Here is a 22,924-nt window from a genome sequence, read left to right on the forward strand (position 1 = left end):
GACTAAAAAAAACTTTTATTGTATCACCTTGTATCCTAAAAACCAAAAGAAGTGTTGCAATTTCATTAATGTAGGCTTGTAGGGCGCATCGATGCGATTAATTAGGGCTATCTCTTAAGGTAATTGCAGCACGGGTTTGCGACATATCGCCCAAGTCTGACCGGGGAACCTCGGCCATTTAGGTCCGAAAGTGCTCTAATAATGTTTAATTTTCAAAATCAATTTTAAATGAGTTTAGTAACTATTGTGCAAAGTTTGAATTGAGTGTTTTGCATCTTTGGAAGAATTTTCCTATATGTGTTTAATGAAAACGGTGAGTTAAAGCAATTTTTAAATCGGATTTGAGTTTCTAATACACTTCTCTAATACTTTGCCTATTCAACAGTCTCTGGATTTCTTGCATTTTTCAAGATCAGAAGATGATTTCGTGACCTTTGACTATGATAAAAGTAAAATTTCTTGGAAATTTGCTAAAATTCAAATGTAATCCGCAATAATGGTATTGTAAGAGCGATAACCGGAACTAACTTGAATAAATGGAGCTGGAAGAGAAAGTAATAAAAGATCTGAAGAGAAAAGACTGGAATATACACAAGCTCTCCATAGGAAAATGAATTTCTCTCAATTGGAGGAAATCAAAAAAAGTGAAGATGAAAGAAGCGAACGAGAAGAAAATGAAAGGAAATGGCGAAAATAATAGGAAAATCAGATTTTAACAATGTAACTAAAAAAAAGGAGAAATGGAAAGCTTGTTGGAGGGAGATTTATTGAATTAAATACCCAATCTGGTATGATCATGGCGGGTTGGATGCATTACGCTCTACATAAAGAATTTACGTTGACACGGTTAATGTAGTTTTTAATGCAGTTAGTTTGTTTTTCAGAGGACGCAAAAGGTTATTCCCTGCAAACAATCAAATTTTTTGTCACGGTTATATCATAAAACATAAAAGAATTATGCGTTTAAACGACTAGTTCTGTTACGGCGTAAAAGTATTGACATATAAAAGAAATAATCGCAGTTCAAATCGTAATTTGCAGGCAATTTGGTAAATAGTTCATTCCGGTATGAGCATACAACATATATCCCCACTAACTTATATATTCCAGGTGAGCATATTGGTAAAGCTGAAAGCTTGCGTGTTTAGCGTCATTTATTTACTTTATCGTTGGATGACTGGCAATCGCCATATGTGTTCGTACGCCACTGGAGCGACTAGGGGGTTACGTTACGTACTACTGTGTGTCTCGTGCAGTTAAGCACAAAGCAGGGGGCGCAATACCTAAACCGGGATCCCGCGTGTGTATTCGCATTTGAGCTTGAGCTGTCACACATTTGGTGCTCTAACGTCGCGCGTTACGTTGTTGACATACTCTCTGCTCCCTTACGGCTCTTTTAGAGAGTCAAAAACAGCTGTGCTGGAGTCTAAAATTAGTCGGCGGTGGTTACACTTTAGTTGGTTCGTGTCTGGAGACTAGTTGAATACGCACGTGGTCACATAGACGTCGTCGCTTCGTTCTCCCGAGCGTTAGCAAATTTATGTGCAAATCGAAAAGACCTGCTCCCCTATGCGAGATCGCCGGAATAATTTTACCAAAGAATACATAAACAACATCGTCAATCCGTTGGGAAATAGACCAGCGAGACCTACGGAAATCGCGCGTGCCAACGAAGAGCGCGCGGCTACCATCTCAGAGCCCGCAGAAGAACCATCGAAGGTAAGACCCCCACCATCCGCTGAGTCGAGAAGTTTCTCTACTACAGACTCGTCGATTCCTCCCAATCCTACTTCTACCACGTTCGTCCTACCTTCTTCAACCATGATCCTCGCGATATGAAAACTGCTCCTTTTTTAGGAGTTTCTGAAAACACAATTTTTATTATTAAATTACCATTCGAAACTTCTTCTGGATCCTCTCTGATTCAGTAGCGTACGAGTTTTGCCAAGCAAAAGGGGATCATCCCCATCCTGTTTGAAAATGGAGAGGCACTGAAGTTCCCATTTTCTAGCTCAATAGGCCATAATAGGTCACGCCTATTGGGTGATTCACCTAACAACACAGATCAGCAAACGAAATAAATAAATTTGGCGCAACTGAAATTTTTTTTTACATAAACGCGGTCTCTTAACACAGTATCACTGCGTTATAAAATTGATCACTAGCCATCACTATCGCTACACGCCAAATGTTACTAACAATGCTTTCAGCAATATCGTTCCATTGAAATCACAAACTATTTTTGTGATTGTAGTGACGTCGCATGGTACCAAAATTACACAGCTTACGATAGATAAAATCATGTTTGTGTCCCTTAATCTATAAGTTAAATGGATGAGGACTTTTTATCTGCATTTAGAAGCGAGATTTCGGAGATGTAAGCTTTTTCATGCCTTGGACAAACTCAACTAAAAAGGCACCAGAAATGGAGTTTTCTATAGATTCCAAATTGAGCTTTCGATGATAAACTTGATGAATCATGTAGAACCATCAGTCTGGGTGTCGTTATCACTAGAAACCTTGATTCTTGTTATTGTACTGAGGAACAGAAAGAGGCATAAACGAGGCTCTCTTTTTATGCCCAGCAATCTAATAGAATATCAAGAGTATAAGAATTTCGTACAATCCGTAAATTTGATCCTTTGACTGATTATTCATTTGAAAACGTCTGAGAAATTAAGAGTCAATATTCAAAAAGTTAACGCAAACATTAACAAAGTTAATAAACTAACGCTCGTTCTGTGATGATAATTGGCATTTATTTCAGCCTCAGAAAAATCGTTTTATCTGTCTTACCTAACCCCTTGCCGTTAGAAATGCTATGGGGAGGAAAACACCCTCTGTTTAAGCTTAACTGAGGGGTCGATTTCGGCACAACAAAATGGTCGTCAGATGTAATTCTATGACGCTCAAATATAGTGCAAGAAACTTCACTAGACTTTTGGGGAGTTTTAGAAATGTTCATATAATTTTTTGGAAATATTTTATCGCTCTCACACGGAAAAGACTAAAGAACTTGTGTGCAAATTTAGAACAAAGAAGAACATGTTCCAACTTCGGTGGCATTGTTTTCAATGGAGGCCGAATTTCTACTTAATTTTCTCTTTATTCGAACATGCAAGAGGAATGATTTGTACTCATTTTGGATTCTTTTTTTGTACGAAGTGACAGTTTCTAGCGATTGCCAAAAAGTTAGGCATTTGTACTGAAACTAGTACCTTCTATTGAGGATACAAGTACCACAAACTCTTATCTCAAAATCCTGAAAACAATAACGGCTGCGAACTCCATAAGATGAACATTTCCCAAGAACGCAAAAATTGCTGCTTAAGACCATATTGCAAGTTGATCTAAACTATAGGATTATTCCGAATATATGTTCCTGTACTTTATCAGTTTTGAAGATATATGGCCTCAAAACTTTTCTCTATTGAATGGGTGTCAATTTTAGGCTCTTCGTGTTTTTGCTATTCGAAAGTATTTTTGTGGGATGCGGTATACTTTTCTAGTCAAGAAATACATCGAAACGTGAAATCATGAAATAGATCATTGAATTGTGGATAAGAAATACTTTTAAAACGTGACCAAAAACTCCAGGTCCGTATTTAAAAATTTAAGTTAGCCGTTGAGTGCCTCAGAAACAAAACAGGAAAAAATGTGTTAACCTCGGTGTGCATGTAGACCTCAATCATCAGTTTATAAGATTCCCAGTTTTATATTTATAATTCTGAAAAAACTGTTTTTTAGGAATTGTTCTGTACAGAAAAATATGAGCTTTCTATGCTCTGTTATGGGGTATAGATTTAGTTTATCATTAAATATAACATTTTTTGTTTTATTTATTGACCATTTAGGTGTTGAGAGAACTGACGACTGATGACGGTTACTTCAAATTTATTCATACTCGGCGCTTTATTAACTAAATGAGTTACTATTTTATGGTAGTTGCATCTACTCTGAAACTGTGTCAGTTACTATCCATAGCTACATGAAGCCCTTCAAAAGTGAAAACACTGCACAGCTTTGCAAATTTTCAAACTTATTTGAAGGAATCCAAAAATTCGCCATAAAATATTGGCGCAGAAGATATTTTCCTACTGAAATTTGTTAATAAGATCAGTTTCTATAAATAATATGTTGTGTCACTCTGACCCTACTAGAAGACCACTTCTTCCTTACTAAAACTTTTTAAAACTGCCAACCTGTGTCTTCATATTTCTTTCGTTTTTTATTGTTTTTTTTTCATTCTTTGTCTCAGCCATTCAATAGCAAACAATTCGTCATGTTTTACCGTAATATGTTTTCAGTAATTTTCAGTTATTTTGATTTGGTCACACGTGTTACCCACATCAGTACTACTCATTTTTGCAACTATCACCAGTGATCAAACAAAATATATACCAATCGATATAATTTTACTACCCAATATCTCAAGAGATTTATTACAAGTTATGGTATAAAGTAACACGAGTGTTAATGTTATTGTTATGGCTTACTATCACTCGGCCAAGAGGAAATTTATTCACTTCCATTGCCTGTTAAAATTACCAACAAAGAAGAATTTATCATCGAATATATCATGTGGTACGTACAATAGATTATTAAAAGTTGTGTGTTTTCTTTTTCAGAATATGCTAATGCCGAGTACAGGCATAGCGTCTCCAGATGCTGACACCCTTGGTTTGACCGGACTTGGGGTCCTAACCACAGCTGGTACCATAAATGGTACTGCCGTTCAAAACAAAGACACTACCTTCACTAAACTGTTTGTTGGAGGATTGCCGTACCACACAACGGACAAATCTTTACGGGACCATTTTTCCGTTTATGGCGAAATTGAGGAGGGCGTAGTCATCACAGATAGACAAACTGGCAAAAGTAGAGGATATGGATTTGTAAGTATTACAGTAGTGAGAAGAAAACGCCGACGGCAGTCTGACAAGTTAAAGCACTGTCGTTGGCACTATTTGTTTAGGCTTCGTACCTACACATATATTCTTATCGCTATTATTATTTAATATAAACTTTAGATTATGGGTACTTTAGAGTGTGAGATGTTTCGGATCTTATCGCTTGTTTGATAAATAGAAGTTTGGGAAACGATTTGAAAATGTTTGTTTAAGACCCATATTATTAACATGTCTGGATAGGTATTTCGTTCCAAACAAAATGTATTTTGCATCAAAGGGAATTGCTGAACAGTGGAAAATTACGCACGCATGGAGTCCTGACTAAAACAGGACCAATACCGGCCATTGTCCGATAATTGGGATCGAATAAACAAAAAGGAAGCTCCCATCAGCCTTGGCAAAAAATGGATAATGGTATTTGCCATTTGTTCCCTTCGGTGAAAGTTTATTTTTGTGGCGATAAGGAACAACATCTGGTAGTGGTACCATACTCGGTAAAAATACTCGACCCCTTTTGTATGCTGATGATATTTTTATAGGGGTGTACACTCCTTCCTTTAGAGCTTATGGCTATAAATTCTCACCTGTGAATTGTTACATATGGACATTTTTGACAACACTAATTTTATTTTAACGATTTGGAAGAAGGTTTTCGTTCTCCGCTGCTAATGAGCAACGACGAATGATTTTAGTAACTCGCGGCTTTGACAGCATTTCGAACAGAAATAACAAAACTGGGTTTTATTTCAAGGACTGCATATGCGGATATTTTATCGGTTCATCCATAAGGAAATAGATATAAATAAAACTACTTTTAACGTCAGTCGTAGTTCGGCTTAAATTATTTTCGGTGTAGAACTGTAAAAACATACTGGGTAACAATTGTATGGGTTAATATGCAAACTAACAAAAACGTCACTATAGAGGGTCGTATGATGCATGAAGATACCTTAGAGATTCCATGTTTTGAATTTTTAATACGACGTATAAAGATGTCAAGAAACGCACTTAAAAGTTTCACTGTCCGTATAAAGTTTGGTTTGTGCTTACCTATTGCGCAGCACAATAATTAAGGTGTGGCATAAAATGTGAGAGTGCGCGCCTAGGTTCGTTGGTTGAATAATCTCTTCAATTATAATATAAAAATATATTTCAAATTCTTCCTCTTTTTCATCTACAAAATTTCATTAAGTGCTGAACTGTCATTAGTCCATTAATAAATTTATTATATATGTTTTTATTTTTTCCCCAAAAGCGTGAACACTATGACTTATTGCTTCAAATTCGTGTTGGTGCTACATAAAATGCCGATTTGTTATACGCCAAATAATTGTGAAATTTGAAGGTTTTTTGTGTCTCTGGCAACGTGAGTTGTCCAAAGTAAAGCACCTTGATAAATATACTTTCCGTGATAGTCTGATATCAAAATAAAAATAGATGAAATAGAGGGTTCATATTGGGTTTTTAATTATATGAATTCGCCAGGTTCACATATTGCAAGACGTAAAGGTTTCAACATTCGGAATCACGGACGTCCAGCTACGAAACTGAAAAATAGACGTGTACGATTTAATGCATGTAATCAAAACTGTGTCTTTATTGAAGAGTCATATTTTTGAGGTATAAATACATTAATTCTTTAGAGGAGTTTAAGTAATTCGTTCCATGATAAACAAGGGAAAACATATTTTTCTGTTTACCCTTAAAACTCTAATGTTACGATTCTTGGGGAAGGAGCAGGTAATTTTACAGGAATAATTAGCCCTTGAAATTGAATCGAGAAACTTCATTTATTTTGCGATTAAAAAATGTTTTCTTTAGTTTTTCCTTTTTCGTTCTCAAGAAAGATTTGGTAAATAATTTATATACAGGGTTATATACCTTCAGAGTAACTTGCCTGTAAATGGACGCCCTTCGTTTTAATAGAGTTACACCTGTTCTCAAAAATTAAATATTGATTTAAATTAGCTTATGAAAATAAAAGGGATCTGCCTCTAATAGAAATAAACATGCCACGCTACTGGATTTACTGAGACGTAAAATTTTGTTTATCAAATATTCTATCCAAACCGAAAATTTTCTTTATCATCCACTGACAGCCCGTTTATCGGACCGTATTCTACATAACATCAAGTTTTGGTTGAGCATTTAGACCACATATAAAAGTATAAGTTTTTGGTGACGGGAAAGACAACTCAAATTACGAGAATAACTGTGAAAAACACTAAAATAAGATTTTACGACAAACTGATGCTACAACCGGACATTTCAAAGAAAGATAGCTTTTAAAACATCAGGGATAGCGAGAAAGTTAATGCGTGCTGTACATGAGCATGGGCGTCGAGAATTACAAGGATATTTACGTTTCACCAGCTTTTAGGTAATGAGGATTTTGGTTCCTTTCAGCGTGTAAAAATACTACGATTAGCTCATAATCCAAATAGCAGAAACAAGCAACGTTTTAGAACATTGTTTATTCACTGAACTGGTTACAATGGCTTTAAACATCAATTTACGGGCCAGGAAAATCGCAGTTCTAGAAATAATTCACAATTGAGATATTATCATTTCGGGACATTCATAGTTCTTCCCCCAGGGTTGCATTAACGGTATTCCTAACAAAAACTTCCATTCCAAAAACTATAATTCAAATTCTAGCTAACCAACACATGAATAATAAATTACCCCGCAATTACTAAAATGGGTCGAAGGTAAACGCCAGGACATTTAACGTAGTGGAAAGCCCGAGAAATGGTTATATTCAAAATATTGACACAGTCATCAAAGGCTGTCAATTTACTAAGCCCCAGGAAGATATTTATCTATCAGTAGATTCCCTTTTCATTACATGTCTGTTCCGTGTAGCTATATGTCTTCTGGCTACTCGTTATTTTCGGGCATGCCCATTTTTAGTCCAATGAACGTTAACTAGGGAAGAAGCTTTTACTAAATTAAACCATAATGGGCGTTTCTAATATGTATGTATGTACACATCTTCAGAGTTTCATTAGAAGAAGTACCATCAAGTATAAAATTTTAATCCACTACAATTATTCACGTTTTCTACACAATGTCCCGAATAAATGTTTTATCCATGCTGCAATTTCAGGGGGAACAGCTGTGGGTACGTCCGTACCACTGTTGGAGGTAGCCGGGGTGAATGAATCGAAAGAACAGCTGTTGTGCACTCTGTTATTCAAAAGGGCATAACGGCACCTAATTTATGGTATATGGCACGACGAAATTGATTTCGCCATCACTGTAGTAAGGGACACCCGTGATCACTCCATTTTATTATTTTTTTCCTGTAATTCTACATGCAGGGAAGTAATCAGTTGAGAAAGCCCGTAAACTTTATCATTTGGTAGGCCATGACGCATTCGTTTCTATGGAAACACGCATTTACTCATTGGGTCAATTATGAAAACTTTTCAGGTTTGGACCTGATACCTAGTTGTTATTGTGAGAAAGTTTAATAGAAAGATAATAAACTCTATACAGGGTGCTTCTTAATGAATGGTAAAAAATGAAATGGGCAAATCATGAGCTTATTTTAAAATAAAAACTTCATATAAAGGCATATCTTAAATTGTTTCTGTTATTGTTTACAGGGCGTTCAAGTTAATTTTTTTTTTATTTTCATTAATTTCTCTGTTATTTATAAACATAATTAACTCAAAGTTGACAATAATAATCTTTTTAGCATTACGAACAAACTGAAATAACTATTATTTAAAATACTCTATAGGGCGTTACTTTTTCGCGGTCGCTCTCAATATTTTACATCAGAACTTTTTTAATGACATTTTTAAATTTTATTTATTAAAATCATTTAATCTCTTATGACCTTTATTAACTTTTTTTTGTCTCTTCAGCTTTTTAATTAGAAACAATAGTTTAAAAGATGTTTGCAAAAATTAATATTACTAATTTTGATCTACAATTTTTCCACAATCCACTATTTTGCTCTTTTGTCATATCCTTATGTCAATAGAGGCGAACGCGGTTAGATGTTTTGCAAATATTTTTTAAACTATTGTTCCTAATAAAATAAACTGAAGAGGCAAAAAAGTTAATAAAAGCCATAAGGGATCAAAGTAAGCTAATTAATAAAAATTAAAAATGTTCTGATGCAAAATATTGAAAGCGACCATGAAAAAGTAACGCACTATATAGAATTTGAAATAATTCTTATTTCAGTGTCTTCCCAATGCTAAAATGATTGTTACTTAAATTTTTTAGTAATTATCTTTGCAAATAATGCAGACATTTTTTGAAATCGAAAAAAAAAACAAAACCAATACCTTGTAAGTCAAAATGGAAGCAATTTAGGAAATTCGTTTCTATGAAGTTTTTACCTTAAAATAAGCTCATGATTTACAAATTTCATTTTTTACCATTCATTAAGAAATGTCCTGTATACATTTTACGACTTCTAAGATATATATTATTTATACTAGCTGATTCACTCTGTTAAAAACTTCGGGTAGTTTAAGGAGCAGCCGTTAGGTCTCTTTGGCCTTTCTTTACATTACGTTCTATGCATTTTTATACGGATTGTTCATTTTTCTTTTATTTTATTTGGGAGTTCACACCGATGGGGCTTGTCCAGGCGGTGGAATTGCACACACTTTTCAGTTAAAACTAACTAAGAATAACATTCACCCATTGTTCACTGTTCGTTCCACTAATTGATTGAAGTTCCTAAAATCCACAACCTTTTTCTTAACTAGAGTGTTTTGGAAAAGCTTAGTGTAAGGACCGGTGTTAATGCCATTCGCACCCTCAAATCAGTTAAAGAATATATGGTTTTGACGCCAGAATTGGGGAATTTGAAAGCAAACAAATAGGTCTAAAAAAAAGTTGGGAAATATTAGGTTTGTGTTTTTAATGAATGAGTGTTTGTTTCAGGTAATTATGGCGGACAGAGTGGCAGCAGAGAGGGCCTGTAAAGATCCAAATCCCATAATAGACGGAAGGAAAGCCAATGTAAATTTAGCTATTCTCGGAGCGAAACCCAGAGGAAATGTACCTGCTGGTGAGCGTTTTTTTAAGTTTGACTTTTTCATGTCACTCTCTATTTATGTGTTTTAAAAATAAGCTCTTGAACGTTCTGGAATCTGAGGAGGCGACAACTCAGTGGGATTTGTAATCCCAGCCGGAAGAATCGTTTTATTTCCTTTGAAGTAAAAATAAAGCGCACTCGGAGCTTTTCAATATGAATTCCCATAAATTAATAAATATTTTCGTCGATAATTGGAGAGAAAAAGCTTTGGCAAAATACAAGTTCAGAGGCCAGCTTTAAAGCCTATTTAGCTGCAAAATGTTTATACAACAAAATAATTGGGATGCTCTAGTTTATGTGGTGAATCACACTGGGTGAAAACACAATTATTTATGGCTAAAGTTTATATCGTCAGACCTGCCTACGATTGTCCAGCCTCAGTAAATCCGGGTTAAATTCTTTAAAATTAAATGTTGTGATTTGTGATGCCGTAGTAAAATCACCTAATTAATCTCATATAATTAAGGAAACCCTCCTTCTACGATAAACAAAAGAAAAATGCATCCTATTGTAGAGAGAGAGAGAAGGTGTAAAGTTACCCGCCACTGGTAACGTAATACCATCAGGACATAAGGTATTGTTTTCTCGGCATACCGGCACGGGCTCACTGTTTCCCCATCTTTTGCCCTTTTCTGGTTTCCGGCCTACCCGGAAATGGACACTTTGCGTACGCCACTCGTTCAAAACAATGTAATATAGGTTCAGTTCCTTCGGCTGGCCACAAAAATACTTCCGTTGAGACTTAATTTGCTAGCGAAATCCAAGTTAATCACTTTAGGGTTTCGGGGAGCGATTTTAATTATCACCCCAAGAACGAATGACCTTCAATAAAAAATATTTAAATAGAACAGAAGTAGTAGTATCGTTTGAATGTGCCTAAAAGCGTTCAAGATATTAGTAATGATCTTCAAAGCATCTGGAAGTTAGACTTTTTGCTCTCTATTTTGACCACATTTTTTGATATCTCCGTAATTCACAATATCCCAAGTTGACTCCCCAAATAGAATATCATGAAGTATTAAATTGCTAGATGTTAAAATGTTTTATGTTCAGAAAAAGACTTCCTCAATGAAATTCGATCTGAAAAATAATCTTTTATTAAGTTCTTTTGGAATAAAACATGCTCCATAATTTTTGAAATTAAGAAATTAATTATGGACTGGAATGAGTCGTTCCACAGGGCAGTCGAATGAAAGCTACTAATATTGAATCTACGTTCTTTGGAGATCTTGGGTGAGGTCAGTCTCCACCAACGGCTTTCATATATTTGTTCAGATAAAGAGCTAAAATGTTGAAAAATGTGTTCTAAATTGAATACCAAATTTTGATTCTGTTTCACTTAGCTTTGAACACACGTATTGTAATTTTCATAAAAATAGGTTTTAAAATTTTCAGGATTTCCATTTGCCACAGTAAGACCCGGAGCCTACCCCACCCTCTTACCTAGCCAATACGGGTAAGTGACCACGCAATACCACAGAACCTTGAATTATGAATAAAAGTGACACATATACATATCACCACATAGAAAATCAATATCATAATCAATATTTCATGTTTTCTAGCCACTTAAGCTCACGGAGTTGGTGATACCTAAATCCATTGAAAAATTGTTTAATTGAATTTGGCAGACTCCAGAAACGACTCGAACATAATGTAAACAGTTAGTCTCTTCGATGAGTGTGTGTTTGTGTGTGTGTGAATTTTTTTATTTTGATTAGTTACTGAGTTCACTTATCAATAAACTCTTATGGTTTTTGTTAAGTTAACTGGATTATCCCCAGGTGGCCATTTCATCTGCGGCAGTCAGCTACACTTACGTTCACGTTAATCGTTAGTTTGCTTTGCATTCTGGTTGGTTGAGCAGTTTGCAGTGGTCATTCCAACATTAACTTGACAAAAACCATGTTTGTGCACGATATCCTCCAATCACTCATCACTCATTGTGACCTCACAAATTTGGTCCATAAAAAATTGAGAAATACTTTCTGAGACATAGCTACTAATTACTATTAGATTGGAGGGTGATATATTACTGTTTGCTGTGGGGTTTTATTTTTGGTTTTTTTATTTGGGCTGACTACTTTTGTACGTTCTTTTCTGTAACTCACGACTGCAATGTAACACTAATGCGACACTAACAGGATGTCGATGTGCTTGGTTGTCAAATGTAGGAATCTTAAGGAGCTAAGAAGTACCTATTTCTTTAATCGATTAATTAAAAATGGCATTTCTTTGCTGCTCAAGACAGGCGCGCAATTGAAAAACATTTTTAAAAAATTTCGAGTGCGCCCCTGAAAATTAACCTGGGGATGTGTTACAGTGCAGCCGCGGTAGAGGGGTGGTAGTAGCATTGGTGTGAGTGTTTTAAATGTTTCGCAATTCAACCAGAATATAATAAAGGGAATTGCCAGGCATTTTGGTATGTTTGGATCTGTTGACGGGTTTGAAAAGAGCATTTACGGTTAAGTAGATCCGTAGAAGTTCCCTTTATACACTATTTTTAATTTAGACTTTTTCGCCTTATAACTGCACCTAATTTTATTCTATTTCAGTACTAACATTAATAAAATTTTACCTTAAATTGCCGGTAAGTCCCCCTAAAAGTCGGACGTTTCCGAAGAAATCTTCACGTCTGCTGCTGTATATATCTCGGCCTAAATTTCAATTTTAAAGCGGTCATGTAGAAGCTGAAGAAATAAATCATTCGGTTTATTCTTTTAGCGACGTGAAAATAGCCTCAGTTCAAAGCAAAAGGATTCTGCGTTAATATAATTAAAATCCAAGCAGAAACGTGTTATTGTTTTGACAGGTTCATATTTCTCCGAATAAATACAGACAACTACCGAAAAATGTAACACGATATTTCCGTTATTTATTGAGTCGTTTTCAGAGCAGGAGTTGGGCCGAAACCGCGTAGAAAAATTCTTTAAAACAATTAATCCAAAAACAAAATTCGCATATTTATATCGTCACCTTTGCAGGTATTTAACAAATCGAGAGATATATCACCGTTGAATTCTTTAACTGGATAAATTATTATAGAGAAAATATACAGGCCGCCGTTAAAGAAATAAAAATAGAAATTAAGGAAATAGACTGGGAGATCTTAAAGCCGGCAATAATGGAGGTAGGAAAGAAAACATGAGATCCTGGATAGGTTTAAGCCTTTGCGTAATCCAATAAAACCATCCAGAAATAAATAGCGGTCTTTATTAACAGACGGGAATCATTTACTACGTTTGAATTTATTACATAATAAAGTCGAGACTCTAAAACCCCGAAATTATTATTATGAGATATGTTAATGTTTAGTTTTCCGACAATTTCGCTGTGAATTTTTGTTTAGGTTTTCGGTACTATTACTCCACCAATGTTTTGATTTTCTTTAAATATGGATCGCTTGACGAGTATTTTATGATTTTTCTTTCATCACGAACTGTAAAAATTTCACTAGAGATCGATCCTCATCATACTTGAAAACTCTCATTCATTTTTTTCTGGCTGAGTCATTAATGTTAAACAAACGGTGTTTTATCAAACACTCAGAACGATCGGCTTTGCCTGAAAATATTTTCATATGAGACACATTACGCTACACAAACATTATTTTCCCCCTTTGGTCAATAAAGGACAATCAATAACACATTAAAAAGGAGAAGCCATTTCAACATATTCTCCAAACTTGTCCATTATTTTTTGTTTGGAAATCCTTTATGGAAAATTGATTTTTTCCTAATCACTTTGGGCAATCAGTCAGCTATTAATCATCGGTAAATTATAGCATGACCACAGACAAATCACGAAGGAGGTAACAGGTAGTTTTTAAAGGGGGGAAATAAATGTCTTGGTCCTAAATTACAGGTTCAAAACCTTTAGACCTAGATTCCACCTTCACCCTCATCAACGTAACTCCTGTCACTCTTTTGTTGTGGCTTTTTATACAACGAGACCGTTTGGCACGGAAAGTGTGAACATTATAACTCAAACCATTACTAGTTCCAGTTTTTTGACAATTACTGGACACGTAGGTGGTAAAACATTGAAGGTGTCAACTGGAAACAAAGATCGCGAGACAACGAAGAATGCTCACCAGCTGTTTAAATAAATGACCCGTTGTCATAAAATATTAATCTGTGCTATTCTTGGAGAGTTTTCAGTCTGTTGCTTGAGAACTGTACACCAAAATTCAACCTCAAAAATATTCAACCTCAGTCGGACAACATCTTTATGGCTGGCACTGAATAAGTAGCGTTTAGTCCAGGAGATTTCAATAAATTTGTTCGGGCATCTCGACGCCCCATACGTCTCAACAACATGGTTCAAATGACGTCAACATAGTTAAACATGTCACCAATCAGGCCAAAAAAGTATTCTCACATTATTTCATTTTTGTTAAATTTTGACATTGCCCTCTTTGTTATTTGTTGTACGTAGCCAACAATGATTTTCTTCTATGGAGGTGAAAATCACCCTTCCCCATGACTGGTTCCTACGATACCTGGAACCAACTTCTTTATTCTTCGAAATAGAATTCTTTCCAGACATGTCGAAGTGACGTATGTTTGTTAAGCTTGTATAGGTGTGCCAGAACTATTTTAAAAGGCTATTTTATATATAAGTTATTTCCTGGAAAATATTTTACAGCCTAGCTTACAGAATCGGATTCCAGTATAAACACTCAGCCAGGGAAAATGGTTATTTTATAGTCATTCAAATAGGAAAATTACGATTTGGTGAAGTATCTGCCTCCACTACCATTCGCCATTTGACAAGGTCGTTGACTTCCATTTCCTTACTATAAGTGTTTCCATAACATTTCGTACATTGTGATCTCTGTTGGTTATCAAATCATCCCCTTCCTGTTCAGAATACGAGTCATAGAGCCTTTCTTCTTCTGGTGCATTTGGCCAAGAATAATTATCTTTTTTTTTCAAAATTTAAATTTTTCAATTTCACCAACCTCGATGAAACTTGATGGTTGAGATACTATATTTATGACTAAATTCCGAAATTATGAAGCAAATTACTCGTAAGTCGACACGGTCTATAATAATAATTGAAGGAGTTGTCATGAGATAATTGCCTAAGACGAAGTTGGGCTATTCAACTGAATTGGAGCCCACTTCGGATATGATCGACCACAGATCTGTTAATCAACCCCTAACTCTACTTAATCTAAATTATGGCATTGGCAACGTCCATTAGCGCTATCGATGATCATAAGTGTGTTGGCTTCCATTACAAGTAGTTGGGGGGAAAGGGGTGAATTAAAATTTTGTTATGTATCTCACGACCTACACATTTGTAGATGTATATTTATATTGATTTTTTTTTTGTTTATTGTGGTGCAGAGCATTTGTCCCGACATCTACACTGTTTACCAAAGACCCTATATATGAAAAATTAACAATGTATATAAAATAAGATTGTCACTGGCTAGATTTTTTCACGAATTGTTGGTAACTATTATGACTTATAGGGATATTTTTTAATGATATAATATTTATTACAAAAATAACGGCTCACAGGAAACTAGATTTTAAACTAGTTACTGAAAAAAAGTTACCTGTTTTATTTGTATTCGTTTGTTACATATTATTGATGTTATTTATGGGAGTCATTTTGTTTAAGGTTAAGCAATTACATTAACGGGTTCTACCACGAAACAATAGTTCCCGGTTAATGGAAAAGCCACGGTATAATAGATAACAATCATTTAGATCCAAATTGGGAACATCGTAGAGCCCATTTTTTTAAGAGACTTTCCAAAAACACATGTCAGATACAGTGCATCTCAAGGCAGGATTACAAAGGAATTATGAAAATAATTTGCTTGAAATATGGAAATATTGCAATATTTGAGTGGCGGTTGTTCAGTTATAACACAGTATTATGATTTTCGAAAATCATAGTTTAATACTTTTCTCTCACGACTTGGAAATCACTATTCATACATATTTGTAATTTTTAACTGCTTCTTTTATATAGTATACACTTAGGTAAATCGCTTTATTGTGGACACCCTGTACACAAGAAGAAGTACAAACATGTGATATATACTGGCTCCAAGTTTATTGGTTTTTTCTGAGTTGTTTGTAGAGAAGATTATATAAAAAAAATAATAAATAACTGAATTGAATTAAGGTTTTAAAAATAATTCGCCACTTTTTGTGAGCGAGAAAACTATATTTTTCTCAATTTACGGAGAATAGCCCACGTAAATTTAAAATCTGGTGTCAAAGAGCCCTAAAAAGCACGCGAGGAGAGGCAAGCAAGACTTAGGCAATTAATTTTTGAGCTATTTTCGTTTTGATATATAATTCACAAATACGGCCAAGTCTGACGCATTTAAGTTTTTGGCTCGGTTTAATGTTGTGGCGACAACGCTTCCTTTAATTAGAGACACGTAGGCTGACCTAAACGATTTTTTGGATGGGAAATTATCCGATGACGGTTTTTGGCACTTCCTCATACCCGACAGAGGGCTCCGAAATTATTTCGGTACCGTGTTCCATAATCAACCCAATACGCTTGCCAGAAAGTGGGAAAATCGGAAGAAAAAAGGTCTGGAAGGCGGTGTCGAGCTCACGATTGGATAATCTCCTCGCAAATCCGGACTTAGCTACAAAGTTGCGCGCTGCTCCGGGCAAACTCCGGATTCCAGCAATCCAAACTCCAGAGGTTTTATTGACCGACGAGTCTGCCCATATAAGATATTTCTCCCAATCTAAAGCTCCTAAGGATTAGGACTACCCCATTAGGGCTGCGACAAATATCTCATTGAATTATACATAGAACGTTGAAAAATAGATTCAAATGTCTAGATGTTACATTGTTAAGGGACTTTTGAGCTTAAACAACTATTAATGAGACATAGACATCTCGTTGGCTCTTCTTAACGTGCCAAGTCTATTTTCGTCGCCCTATTTAACATTGTTTGCACGTTTTGAGTAATGTATTATTTTTAACTCTTCAAATACAAATACCATGTTCTTTGATTAGGAAATACTACTTTCCCTTGACTACATTGCTCGTATTTAATTTGCTTTTAAAACGGAGCGTATGTGTATAAAATTTTTACTACTTTTCAATAGGACTTGAGAGGAAAACATTTCCGGTTTCAAATAGTCAATTTTAGTCGCATAATGCGACATTTATGCTACGTATATGATTATGATTTAATTTGAAATTAAGCGCGTGAACTATTCATGAAAAATTCTTTCAGTTTTTTATATGATGTTTTTATAACAGGGAAATTGAAAGTTTTTAGGGAGATATCAATGAAAAATATTCTCATAATTCTATTTATCGACCTAATAAGTCTGATTTAGAAAAATTTCTTGTTTCGAAAACTTTAGTTTTCGATGACCATCAGTTGCAAAGTGGAATTAAATGAATAAACAACTGAAGTTTTATGAGATCAATTTAAGGCATCTTTTTTGAAAAATAATCGTGGATGACTAGTTATTTTTAACTCAGGGATTATAGATCATAACCTTTCTGGTTGCAAACTTTTGATAAGTAGCGTCCGTACTAACAGACACGATTCAGTGTTAAAAGTTATCCATGAAACACTGGCACTTACATGTGATCTTCATTCCGTCAATCAACTACATTATTCCTATTCGCCAGAACCGGTATTAGAGAACAAACAGTATAAATTGTATTATGACCTGGAAATTCACACGGGGAACACATCCATCAAAGACACCACATTGTGCTCTAGAACAAAACATGCAATGGAAGTTATTTAATTAAAATAGCGGTTCCAGCAGGTCAAATGTCTTCAAAAAGTACATGGAAAGAAATTAACATCAGGAACTTGCAATAGAAATAGCGAGACGCTGGAAACAGAAGGTGGTGCGGTTCATCCCCTTTCTGTATGTCAGCGAACGGCGTTGCCCCCACACGATTACAGAAAGGTGAAAACAACTTAAACTACGAGGGGATACAAATTCCACAGGCCTAAAAGGTGTCGTGTTGCATACGTGTAACATCATTCCTCTCAATAAAAAGTTAAGACAATTACGTCGCCAAATATGATAGGAACAGGCGCATTGCAATTAAAAAAAAAAAACAGTTACATTAGGTTAAAAACATACACTGTTAACTTCAAAAGACTAACAATACCACAAGAGCCTCTATAAAGCATAGGGAAGAAGATCCACAACAGCCAACAGTATGGAGTGAAAATCGCAACTGGGGAACCAAGTTATCAAAGGAGAAATCCGTAGATATTGCGTGTAAAATTTTCCAAATTTCTGCACTAAAGATCTTTCACAATATCCCAGCAGACCAAATAATCAGATGATTCTTCATTTAGTGTATAGTAAGTTGACTTCTTGAAATTTGAGCGTAACCCGCAACCCGGATCAACTTCGCCGCAAGTATTTTGATACTAAATAAATCCATAATTGGTGAACAGGTCAATTCTGCTCCAAGACGACTCACCTTTCCCACATCTATATAGAAAAATAATACATATGTTAATGAGCTTAGAAATATAACCGAACTTTCAAATTCACTCTGGAATCCGAAATCACGAAGAACACCCATTTTAAAAGATTCAACATGAAATCGTTATGAATCAAACGGCAGAATAAACGAATAATCGGACAAAAAAACAGCTTTTTCAGTTTAATAAGCCAATACTCGATCATACAACAACAACAACAACATAACTGGTTGTTCGACGTCATCCAAATAAACTTACAACTCCTTATAGAACCTTTAGTAATGATGAAGTTATGCAATCAGAGGAGAACACAGTAACATGAATCTGACGGCCGATAGTAGATGAGAGTTCCACTAAATCAAGGTCCCAGGGTAGAGGGGGTGTCTAAAGAATCTCCAGTATTGATGTCATTCTAAATTCATAGCTCCAACGTGAAGAGTCGTTAGCAAGATGAACCACCAGTTGCCCCGTTCCCCTACAAACCCCGGCAGGCTTTCATAACTTCGCAACAGTCCCAATACCGTCCAACTTCGAGCAAAACTTCCGAACTTAGAAACCCCAAGTTTTCTCCAGAATTATCAAAATTAAAATCATAACTGCTTTTTTTTAACCCTGGAGCTAATAAGATCGAACTTTTTAGATTTAAGAATGGTTCTTTTTATCAGCAGTTTCATGGGGATTTTCCAATGCAGATTTTCGAGTTGGAAAATGTGTAAATCGTACATTTTCCAACTTGCCGGTTTAGGTTGAGAAAAATGTAAAAACATATTAAAAAATTCGCATTTTTATATTTAAATTTGAAAAAATTGCACTTAGATGATATGAAATTTTCACACGCAAACTAAAACATTTTTTGACGGAGAGAACCTGTTGGATTATTGACGGAACTTAAGAGAACGTGAAAAAGCAGTTTTCCGACCTTGTATTTATCAACGCAAATTATTTTTTACCATTGTAATTAGACACACATATTTCTACAGTTCCAGCACTGTTATCATAATTTGCCGTATGCCTCAGTATGTGAGCCCCGAACCTACAACTACATTTAGCTTTAACTATGGGTGATAATATTCAACAATTTGAATAATATCGTCTGCTTACAAAATTTAATGGAGAAATAATGCGACTATGGTCGATATGGGTTTATCGTGGAAATTTCTTCGTTTAAGTACGATCCGTGATTTGACTAAAGCTCGACTGCAAATAGCTTGAACCTTTTTATGGTACGCACAATTTTAGTTTCCAATTCATTGTCGCCCACTCTATGTTGAAACAGATTTTTCCATTGGAAAAATGCGCTTTTGTTAGCCAGAAATAGTAAATATAAGTGAGCATTAATTTAATATTTATTACTCCACATTTTCCCTCGGAATCGGGACGCGATTAAAATTTTAGTTTTGTGTAATTTTGTGTAGAATTGTTGAATGTTCGAAAATCGATAAACGATCAAATTGTAACCATTAAACTTAAATGAAAAATCCTATTTTTATAACGCACCTGGTTTTCCATAGGTTTTTCTCGTTGAAGTTGCTTGAAGTAGGGATTATAATGGCATCGCGTCCTTAGAGCCTCATCGGCAAAATAAATAAGATGAAATGATGAGAAATTTAACATTTAAATACGAAAACAAGAGCAATTCATAATTGCGGAGTTTGTCTTTGAATTTTCGACTTTCGTGTTAATGTGTTGATGCTCTTGAAAGTTCCATTAAAAGATTAAAGGCAAAGCAGATTGCACCGCCATTCACCTTAGCAAAAAAGCAAGCAGGAAATTACGAATTTATTGTTTTTTTTCTTTTATAAAAAACTTTAATTGAAAGTAGTTAAAACACAATAAAGATATTTAAGCTTATAATACATAGGAAACTGACCCGCTTCCCATTTTAATATAAACTAATGTAATCCTTTAATGTGGCTTGTCATTTCAATGGGCTTTAGTTACTGCCGTTTTCAGGTAGCTGAGGTGGTAATTTTGGTGAGAATATTCGATATTGGCGCCTCATCGAATATCCTGCACCAAAGGGGAACTGATGGTTTTCGTGATTATTCTGGTGTTGCTTGCTGTGGTTGCCCCATCGATTCAAAAACTATCCTGTTAACCACAATTATTTTCTTCCAGAATGCCTCCCAGCTATATGTATCAGTCACCATACTTGGCAGCTACGGCCCCCGGTAGCTTAGTGCCTTTGCCTGCTACGCAGCTCTCCCACGCAGCTGCCGTCGCGGCTGCGGCTACTTCGCAATTTTACGAATATCAGAACGCAGCGGCGGTGGCTGCAGCCGCAGCTGCGCCTTATACCGGGCAATATGCCAATGGATTCGATGCTTACACGCCTTATACTGGTGCTGCAAGTAGGTTTTTGTGATAATTTTTCCATACATAATAAATGAGTGGAATTTTTAGGTGCAGCAAACTACATGCCATATACTTATGCGGCGTTGCCTCAGACTCCTACTATACCAGCAGCTGCTACTACGGCTGCTTTTCCGGGAATCTCCTATCAAGCTGCGGCACAGGCCCCTGCTCTGCAAGAAGCTAGATTGCAGTGAGGCTCAGTGTTCTTTAACTAAGATACCTTATCTACTTTCTGGGAGTTTCAGACAATCTTTAAGCATAACGCTCATGTCGTATACAGATTTTTTTAACGTGCATTTTTGGGAATTTTGTATATATGAAATTAGAAATTTAATTAGAACTGAAGAAAATGTTTAATGTTATGCTTAAAGGCCAACGCATATAAAGAAACGAAATTAGGTAATTTAGATGAATCGTAAAATATGGCTATTTTTGTAAAGATATTTTTGGTGGAGCTGTGAAACTGAATCCACCAAAGTGACCTTTAGCCGTAGTGAGAAACCTCAAGAGATCTGTAAATTATTTTGTAATTGTACGTAATTCAATTAATAAAGACTTCGATTCACCATTGTAATTAGAGATAACCATTACCCGAAGTCTATCGGTTAAAAAACATTGTTTGAATACATGCAAATTCCCGTAATATAAGATAATCAACCCGAAGTAATAAGGTGAAATGCTCAATAAATTATTATAAACCAATAGACTTGATTGCGGCTCTTTTGCAGACTGTTTAGTTGTTGAATCTGCAAAAGGAAGTGCAATAGTTTTATTCGATAATTTTTTAAACATATTAGTTTTTTAGGTTATTATTTAAATTGGTCATGTATAGCTCTAGTCCTCGGTACTTTACCGAAATACTGACAGCTACTTTCTGAGATATTGGACTAACGCTTACGAAAGACGCTGATTCAGTATTTTGTTAACGTATTTATTCTATTAGTGAATAGTACTTAATATTTACAGTAAATACTTATTTATAGCTAATATATTCGTCATTAAATTAGTGTACTTTCAATTCTCCAAAGCAACTTCATTAATCGTACTTAAAATATTTATTTATTAAATTATTAGTAGATTTACATTTTCACGTTTTAAGTTTTTATGTTCCTGAGGGTTACACAATATTGGGGATTCTGCATACAAAAATTCAGCGCATCAGTGCCTTAGACATAAAAATTCTATTTCGACCTGTACGTTTGTACCTCCGTCCACCAATTAAGCTTTTTCTGACAATTTCAAACTCAGTGCAAGTATTTTAATGCTGTGGAAATGTAAATACATAGTAAGTACTTAAAACTAATTTTTATACATTTTTGTATATAGGAATGGAAGCAAAAGTATTTCTGCTCCTAACCGGGGCACTCTAGGGAAGGTAACAATAAGCAATATGTGTGTTTATGGAAATATTCTTAGAACTCGGTGGTGTGAACCTTTAGTAAAGAAAGAACGTTATTCTCGGTTAGGTTTAACTGAGAATAACGGGTAATTCCACCGCTGCGACAACCCCTGCTCGTGCGTGAGGCGTTATTTCTAGACAAAACAACAGAAAAATGAACACTTTGCCTCAAAGGCATAGAACGTATTAACTTATAAAGGATCTCTTAAATTATGTGATCTGTTTTAGGAACTTTATTCTAATTTAAACTAAATTATATTTAAAAACTCGAAATGTCATCAATCGTAAGCAATAAAATTATATGATTACATTATGGAGCCACACTTTGTTAGGTGGTATATTTTTTTCTAATTACAAAGAAACTTTCTGTAAAAATTAGAATAGGTAAATGTCCCTCAGGTCAATTAATCTATTAATACCTTAACTGCTTTGTTACTTCTTAAGACTATAGAATAACTAGCGGATTAATGCATGTTTCTAGACAGAGAACATAGTACCGTGTGATCATTAGAAGAACCTCGCAATAGCTAGCGCGTTGATCAAACTGTTTACCATTTACCATCAAATATCTACCAATCAATAACTGACAGATGAGTTTGATGAATGATCACCGTTTGTTATGTTAATGCTAATTGTTATCGTTCAATTTCATGAAATTTAAATTATTTTATACCCAAGATAGTTTACCAAATGTGTAAAAATCAGTTAAATATAATAAAAACTATTATTTATAAATA

The 22,924-nt window shown here is 35.1% G+C and overlaps 1 protein-coding gene across 1 annotated transcript; it reads left to right on the forward strand.

Annotated features, from left to right (window-relative positions):
- Positions 1–1,178: 1,178 nt before the first annotated feature.
- LOC136350756 (RNA-binding protein 24-B-like) lies at positions 1,179–22,924 on the forward strand. Its single transcript, XM_066302802.1, has 6 exons — positions 1,179–1,719; positions 4,629–4,895; positions 9,822–9,948; positions 11,371–11,431; positions 20,552–20,784; positions 20,837–22,924. Exons 1-6 carry the CDS (start codon positions 1,570–1,572, stop codon positions 20,980–20,982), a joined length of 984 nt encoding a protein of 327 aa, XP_066158899.1. The 5' UTR covers positions 1,179–1,569; the 3' UTR covers positions 20,983–22,924.

The sequence above is a fragment of the Euwallacea fornicatus genome, chromosome 3, assembly GCF_040115645.1.
Source record: "Euwallacea fornicatus isolate EFF26 chromosome 3, ASM4011564v1, whole genome shotgun sequence".
Taxonomy (NCBI): domain Eukaryota; kingdom Metazoa; phylum Arthropoda; class Insecta; order Coleoptera; family Curculionidae; genus Euwallacea; species Euwallacea fornicatus.

Bases quoted from the DNA above. Each gene is read 5' to 3' on its own strand.
- LOC136350756 (XM_066302802.1), top strand. From the start codon at position 1,570: ATGCGAGATCGCCGGAATAATTTTACCAAAGAATACATAAACAACATC. The intron at 11,432-20,551 runs GTAAGTGACCAC...ATTTTCTTCCAG, and splicing joins CTCTTACCTAGCCAATACGG to AATGCCTCCCAGCTATATGT. The intron at 20,785-20,836 runs GTAGGTTTTTGT...TGGAATTTTTAG, and splicing joins GCCTTATACTGGTGCTGCAA to GTGCAGCAAACTACATGCCA.